General features: G+C 40.5%; 1 protein-coding gene across 1 annotated transcript in view; it reads right to left on the bottom strand.

The window, feature by feature from the left end:
* ETNK1 (ethanolamine kinase 1) overlaps positions 1-8,374 on the bottom strand; it is a 32,672-nt gene extending 24,298 nt beyond the window's left edge. The window contains exon 1 of the mRNA XM_017804721.1: positions 8,101-8,374. Coding sequence (XP_017660210.1) covers positions 8,101-8,256 — 156 coding nt within the window. The 5' untranslated portion in view covers positions 8,257-8,374. The remainder of the gene's footprint in view (positions 1-8,100) is intronic.
* Between the last annotated feature and the right edge of the window lie 103 nt (positions 8,375-8,477).

Raw genomic sequence — 8,477 nt, 5'->3', positions numbered from 1 at the left:
GTCACTTGTGTTTGAGTAGTACTACTCAAACACAAGTGACAGCTTATTTCCAAATCTCAGGGGTTTAGGGAAATCAAACATAAGGAACAATTGTTTTTGAATTACTAAAGAAACAAATTCTGAACTTGGGCAAGATCTCCCTATTTAGGAAAGACAAGACTTTTACAACAGAAATGCTGTGGTTCAGCTATTACACCTTGTTTTCCTCAACACTCCTATGTGATGAGGTGAACAGATTCACCAATAAATGCAGAAAAGGACTGGGCAAGCTTTAGTTGTCATCACAAATAAGAAATAGCTCACATTCCTGAGGAAAGATGCAGAATATCAGAAGATAGAAAGGTACTCCATTTTCTTGAACAGTTACATACACTCAATCTTGCAGAAGTAGCTTCAGCAAATTACAGAACTTTCATCCAGACACAGAAACCACAAATTCAAATAAACCTGCTTACAAAGCCTCCTTGACTGACTCTAAAATTAAGACTTCACAGTTTATGGCCACATTTTATGATTATTATTTTAATAACTCAGGAGACAAGAAATGAAACATCTTAAAGTCTTCATAGCAACTAAATGTTACAATGTTCATCAAGAAAACTGTTCCATTTAGCACCATAGACACCCAGTTTGAGCAGTGCTACCTAATTTGAACAAGGAGTACTTAAATATAGTTCTTACAAGTATGACTTGTAAGAAAAATTGCTCTATGAAAAAAGACATGGACTTAAAGACATCAGAAATACCAATACTACCAAAAAATCCCCAACAGATGTTAGTGGTGCTGACGCAAAGATACAGAAAGAATCTGAGTTGTTATGATGTTGAACAGAAATTTGCTGGGCACTGCACAGCTTCTTTCACAGGTCTATTATCCCCTTAAAACAAGTCTCATTAGTGCTAATAAAAAGAAATCTGCAACAAGGAAATTGGACTCTCTCAAATGATAATTTAGGAACTCTACTTATTAGCATTTATTCGTAACATGCTGCTACAACTAATTATTTATAGCCAGGAGGATTTTAGTTATTCCTTCTTAAAAAAGCAGAAGGGTTTGCTTACTTTTCTAATAACATTCAGAGTAGATGATTTCCATCATATGAAAACATCTAGTGTTTTCTACCAGTAAAAGAACACAATAGTCTCTTTATTCTTTTATTCAGAATGCCTTTACTGTAGCATTTAAAGAATCACCTTAGAGGGCCTTGCCCAAAACATAACCTGAGATGGAGCAGAGCAAAACATTCTATAACAAAAGCATCAATTGAGCAGCTTAAGCACAGAATAGACTCTAAAAGCATGAACAAGAATCAGTAAACTCTCAGGGCCGTGTGGAAGAAGATGGAACAACTTACAGAATGTAATGTATAGCAGGTAGATAATTCTGGGAATAAATCAATAAACACAAAGAGGCAATAGAAGTCAAGAACACAAGGCAATTAAAAAAAAAAAAATCCAGTAGCAAGATTCTGATACTCCCGTAATCTGTAAATATTTAATTACTGTTTTGTGTACTTAACACATTGTTATACACACTTTCAGGTGAGGTGACAGAGCTAAAACTAAATTCTGAAAACATTTCAAGGAAATTGCATTTATACTGCCCACAATCAGAAACCTAGTTTGAATCCAAGTCTTTCTGGCCTTGGGAACAAATAAACTCTTTACTGAAGTGCAAACAGAAGGTAAGAAAGCTACAAACAAGCTTGAGTTACTCAAATGCAGTCTCAGAGTGCAGCACGTGGTACAAACAAGACAGGCCAGGTGAGCCAGGAAGAGAAAACTCAAGACATGAAGCACCTTTGAGACAGAGTTTATCTAAAAGTCTCTTATCAGGTTATTAGATTCCTGAAAAGGAATCTAATATGGATAATATATACAATATATAATGATAGATTTGTTAACCATCTCATGAGCAAGTGATTCATGAAAAGCTTATATCTAATCCTATCTTTCCAGGTATTTAAAAGAATGATAAGAATGAGGGCAAAATTGCAGTCACGTGTAACAAGCACGAACAGCCAGAAATAAAACTGTTATGGGGCAAAGTAGAAAAAACTTATGACTCAGAAGAGATATCAAACCAAGCAGATTTTCTCCTTCTAGAATGTGTTATTACATTCAGGGAAGGAGAATATAGGAAACGGTATTGTACTGCTGTAAAAACAGAACAGTGAGGTGAAGTTTCAGCTTAAGTAAATAGGGATTGCCCAGATTCTGCTGCTGAAACCCAGACTGACATTAAGATCTCTAGAAAGGAGCAGACTTTAACAATGTATTTCCTTAATACTCGCAAAACTTCAAGTTATTGCTGTAAGGTCTAACTTTGTTTTTTCCTGGGAAAGTATAGCCTACACAGACACACCTGTAAGTATAAAAGTCAAGAACCTAATTTCTAGAGACAAGGTGAGCTATTTCTCTCTCTCTCTTCTTTCTGTAGCTATTTATAGAACAAGGACAAAGTACAACTACTGGAAAATGCCCTGGCTAAATTCTCATATGCTCAGCAAGGCTTACAAGAAACGTCATTCAAAGGTCTCCAGGCTCTGGAGCCACATCCTCTAGTTCATTACACTCCGTACCTGAAAGCCACGTCTGCATGATTTTGATGGTCAGATGATCATGAAGATCATTTGGCACCAAGAATATCGAGGCAAGCAGGGAGCCAGTAAATTCAGGGCTCTTTTCTACAGTAAGTTTGGCCAGAGAATGAACTAGTAGTTTTCTGAACTCTTTCTGATCTGCGTGACAGCAGTGTGGAGAAAACAATGCTGTAATTCCATAGATAGTGGTGCTATCACTTTAACTTTTTTTTCTTTTTTTGGCTACTAAACCATCTATGCTTCAGCTTTAAGGTGTGTGTGGGTTTTGGTTTTGGGCGTTTTTCAATTTTTTTTTTTTTTCTTAAGGTCTTAACTGAAGTTTTGCATCCTCCATATTCTCTACATAAATACCATTTAAAATTACATTCAGTAGTCTATTATAAAATGCTACAGATACTTCACCCCTTGCAAGGGCTGATTCTGATCTAAATGCATAAGATGTGAGAGCTTTTTTTTTTAAATGTCAGGGGAAAAGAAACAACAAGAAGTTACATATTTTTTATCTTGTTTCTGAAAAATATACCCCCCCTGAAAACAGTCAACATTAGGCAACCAGTTAACACTTTTAAAGTGATTATTAAACTGTAAAAAGATCTTTTTACAAATTTTGTGATAGTGATGGAAACAGGTACAGATATATTACAATAATTAAAAAGAAGGTAATAGGAAAGAAAGCTACCTGATTTACTCTAACTCAAAAATTAATTTGCTGCTCCTCCCTCTGGAGTATTTTGATTTGAAATGGCCACGTAACAGCATGGAGGAGAAAAACAGGAACTGCGTCATCTTGGATAGCTCCCTTCCTACCCAATGTTACAAATCTATAGCATAAGTTACATGCCTTTACACAGACACATCCAAGCTGTGCCTAAACATTGATTCTCTGCCATTAGAACCAGAGTCATCAAGAGATACACCTCTATCATGCACAGCTGCATGACATCATGCACTGTGATACAGCACATCAATTGCATGAAATGCCAGCACAATTTCTGCCCCACCATAAAAACCCTTTAAAACAGATTATCATTATCAATCTTCTTCAGGAGCTTAAAAAGAATGGAGAAACCAACCCAGCCTCAGAAGACATCCAATACTGCCTGCATTTCCCAGTGTGACACTGCATTCAAGGCACACCTCAAATTACAGTTTTTCCACAACACATCAGCAATGCAGCCCATTCTGCAACTTTTCTTATTCTTCCCCTCACTCATCACTTCTCCATTTAGAGGTATTAGCACTTCAGCATGTTTTTCTCTTCTTCCTCTTTACATGGCTACTATTTTCCCAAGTGCTGAAGAGCATGATGTGCCAAAACCAGCCATGCAGTGAACATTTCTCTTGAAAAAATGTAACAACACTGAGAAACAAAATAAACAGTTTACTTACTTTCCCAGAGAGTAACATTTTTTGTTTCAATTATTTTGATGCTTTAAAATCCCACGCTCAGCCTGTTTAAATAAACTGCGAGATATTGCAACTAGCTCAGAAATCTGAACCAAATAATAGTTTGTTATAAAGAGAATACCAAGACTAACGCAATCAAATAAATTAGAGTAGCAGCCAGAAAATACTGCCTGAAGAAAAACTATTGAGTGCAAGTCAAAAAGAAGCAGCTAAGAGACAAGGGCAAAAGCTAATCTGGTATATATAAAAATAGGGGGGTGGTTGTTTTGCTGGTTGAAGGACAATTTTTTATAAGCATGGCTTTGTCCTCTGTGTCCACGTTTCACAGCCCCAGGAACAAATCTTTGCAAAGAATTGTAAAATGCTGCAGTAGTAAAGTCATGCAAAGTGTTGATAACTGCAAAGACATGTAAATCTTGAAAAAAAGACACAGTACCAGAAAATAAACAAGGTCCAGTTATGTCAGAGAATCAAAAAAGCAAACCTAATCCCAATGATTTGGATAGCTGCTTGCAGGATTTGTAGGGGGGAGGGTTGTGGAGTGTCTTATTGAAGAATTTGATCCCATTTGGAAAACAGATTTTTTTCCACCTCTCCTCAGGTTTCAGCCAGGACAAGAGCACTGTTTGTCAGCCTAACATTTTTATCATTTTAGATCTTTGAATTACTTTTCAGTCGATTTTTTTTTCCATACACATCATGCTGGTCTACCCAAATAGTGGGAGAAATTAGCACTATTAATATTAAGCCTTTTCACCAATTAAAGCAGGAAGCCTTTATTCTCACTATTAAATATTACTTCAGAATGGTAAGAAATAGAAATTGGTTTTCCTGCATCATAACACTACACTGCAGAGAGGAAATCATGTATTAACCTACTGAATCTTTCATTACAATCAGACCTACAAGAGGTAGAACAGGTCATGGGATAAAAGAATTCCAAATCTGCACTTACTGCAGCTGTAACTAACCATCCTTACTGCAAGGAAACACTAATCCTTCTTCAAATACTAACACAAATGAATCTCCACAAAAGAGAAAAAATAAAAAATTCTTGAGGTGGGCAACACATTCCAAACTAGCACTGTAGAGGTGATACAACCTCTTTAGAACAGTAAAGAGAGTTAAAACAATAATGTTTTTATGTTTCATTAATAAAAATAGTTCAAAACATAAAAATTGGAATGTCCACTGTCACAATTCAAGCTGCTTAGAAAACTCAGAGACCCTGTTTTGAAGAAGAAGCATAGCTTTGTTTATGAAATCAAAAAAAACTGCTTCTCATGTTCACCACAGTCAGTTTCTGAATTTAGCAAGCAGTGGGTTTTTCAGCAGGAGGTTGGGAGAGAGGCCTCCAGAGATTCTTTCCAACCTGGACTCCTGAAAAATGTTATTATTAAAAGGAGACATTCCAGAATCAAAAGTGACTACTGCAAAAACCAGAAAAAGTAAGAATTTAAGTGTTAGAAAATATAATAAGTTCTCTGCAGTTCCTAATACATCTTCAGGTGACATCTGCATAAAGTACCTACATGAAGATGAGTGTTGAGAAAAAAAAGTTTGTCCTTATAAAACATAATAACTTGAATATTTGTACTATGCTTGTAGGGATAAAATTATTCTTTTGTTGTAGTAGGGATAAAATTCACATATAACTTGAGACAGAGGATATTCATTACAGTATAGCTGCTTCCAATTCACCAAATAATCAGCAATGCTTCTGGATACCATAGATTTTCTGATAAATACTGCAATAAAAGAATAATTTAAACACTGAAGACTTTATTTTCACCCTCCATCCTACACTTATGTTCTATGCTATGGTGCAAAAAAAGATTTTAAATGTTAAAATATATTCCTGACTTTAATTACATATAAATCTTAGAGAAAGCGGGGACTAAGCATTAACATTTTTTAACTACATTGTTTCAAAATTGTTCAGCTGACTAAACAATTAACATGCAACAGTAAATTTTTGCAAGAGAAGTTAATTAACTTTTTCAAGTCAAACTCTGGACTCTTCAACTCAATAATTCTTGGGTCAGAACAACTAGTAAGAGTAAAGGTGGCTAATGGCAGAGTTCACCAAGGGAAGTAATGGTTCTTTCCACCTATCACTGTTCTTTGCCCACTTTGCTGTTTCAGATTAGGCATATTCTCTATGCAATATATGAGTCTCATTTTCATCCCCCTCCTAAACACATGCCTCTTTAAAGAGGGGACTCCAAGGCATCCTTCTGTTCATTCTATCCTCTTCACCAAAACATCTTTCATTTCGAGGTCTCTCTGCATGTGATGCACATGCAACATGTATGTGTAACAGGTCCCAGCAGCAGTGATGGCAACAGAACCAGTTTCAAATCACAGGCATTCTTGCTTAAGTACTCACAGGAGCTTAAACACGAACTAAAGAGTTAAAAATAAAAGGCCACTGAAGGGCTTTGTGAATAGAACTTCCTTCCGCTGCCCAAAAGGAAAAACAGTGAGTTGAAAAGTTTTGGTCTTAAAGTAACTTGGTTAAAACTAAACTCAAGACATTTTTCAGACAGAATGTCTTGAAATGAGACAGAATGTCTCTAACCACAGACACTAATCTACTACTTCACTACTGTATGACCAGTCAAAAGAGTCCCTGTTCCACACCAATGGTACTGGTGGTTTTTATTCTGTTAATTGCTTCTTGCAAAGGGGGTGATAGAAGGATTTTTTTTTTCCTTAAGCCTACTAGAACTTTCTTCAAAGATTAGTCATCCCTCCCTAACAGGAAAATATTTTGGTTTCATTTATTAGCATTCCTGAATGAAAGGAAGACAAATATTCTGTTGAGAACTACAAAAGTAAAAACATGTTTAAGTAGTCCTGCAAGGAGTTGGATTATCCTTATGGGCCCCTTCCAACTCGTGATATTCTATGAACTCTAACAACCTTATTTAGCGTTACATTTTGTAAAGCTACTTTCATTGCACCTCAAGACATTGTAACTGTGCATAACTTACAGCCAATGACCCCAAAGAACTTACTTAGAAAAAGCTCATTAGCTTTATTTTCATACTAATTGGACTGGCATGTGTCAAGTTTTATTTTCCTTTCAAGACACTTGAGAAAATTTCAGTCAAATTACATGCCATTACCTCAACATGCTCAAATTTCTATACAAATTAGTTCAGCAGCTCTCTTCAGAGGAACTTCACTGAAATAAGACACCACCACATAATAACTGCTGAATAACGCAGTTTAAGACCGTATAATAAAATGCTCAACTAACCGCAGGCTGCAACCGAACTGCTATTTCAGCCAAGTAAACTGGCTGAGGACTTGTCTGGGGCCAGTTTAAGTATATTCTAGAAGCACAAAAGCAGCCAATCCTCCGGCAGATGACTCGTCATCAATACAAATGACTGCTCACCTAGAGAACATCAAAGACTTTAGTGGCGGTACTTCTGCTAAGAAAAGCGAGCGATGACCTTAGCGGGGCTGGTGCGTACCGAGATACCATCAGCCCCAGCCCCAAACCCAACCCTGCTGAGAATACATGACACGTACTCATTATATTTATTGATTACGGCGAGAGCACGACAAGGGAGAGTCCAACAAGGGCTCCACCGCCCACGGCTCCCGGGAGAGCGCTCCCCCCACATCCTCCTTCTCGGAGGCCCGATCCCACCTCTGCCCCGGGGAGGAGGGAGGTCCCCGACGGGTTTACAAACACGGGCACGGCGAGGGCGACGCTCAGGGACAGCTCCCCTTCCCTCCCAGCGCCAGAGCTAACGCGGGCAGCCGAGTTTCCAGCGCGGAGGGCACCGGAGGAAGCAGGGGGAAGCGGGCGGTGGGAAGGAGGAGCGCCGGGAAGGCAGGAGGGAAGGAGGGGGCCGGGGATGCTGCCTGGCCGCCCCGCCCCGCCGCCGGGCCGCCTGGCAAATGGGGCTCCGCGCAGGGGGCTGCGGCGGAGAGCGGGGGAGGGAGGGCGGGGGAGGAAGCGAGGCGGCAGCTCCCCCGCACAATGGCCGCCCGCCCTCCCCCCTTCCTTCCTCCGCCGCCCCGCTCCCTCCCCGGGCTGGGGCCGCCGCATCCCCCGCGGGCCCTGCCGTACCTGCAGCGTCACCTCCTCGGGTCTCCAGTGCGGGCGCAGCCGGCGCAGGAGCTGCAGGGCGCCCTGGCGGTACCCGGGCCCGTCCTGCTCGCTGACGGTGATGTCCAGCTTGGGCACCTCCGGCGAGCCGGGCGGGACGTGGATGTAGTTGGACATGACGGCGGGGCGGGACGCGGCGCGGCAAGGACGAAGAGATCTCGCTGGCGTCTCCTCCGCGGCGGTGCCGGCAACTGAGGGGGAAATTTCCACTTGGGCTCCCGATAAAGCGGCTCCACCTCCCCCGGCGGCGGCGCGGAGCAGGCTGGGAGAGCGGGCGGGGCCGGGACGGGCCCAGCCCAGCCCAGCCCAGCCCAGCCCAGCCCAGCCCAGCCCAGCCC

This window comes from Lepidothrix coronata, unplaced genomic scaffold, assembly GCF_001604755.1.
Source record: "Lepidothrix coronata isolate B3197 unplaced genomic scaffold, Lepidothrix_coronata-1.0 Scaffold10, whole genome shotgun sequence".
Classification (NCBI taxonomy): domain Eukaryota; kingdom Metazoa; phylum Chordata; class Aves; order Passeriformes; family Pipridae; genus Lepidothrix; species Lepidothrix coronata.
This window is presented reverse-complemented; position numbering and strand designations above follow the sequence as displayed.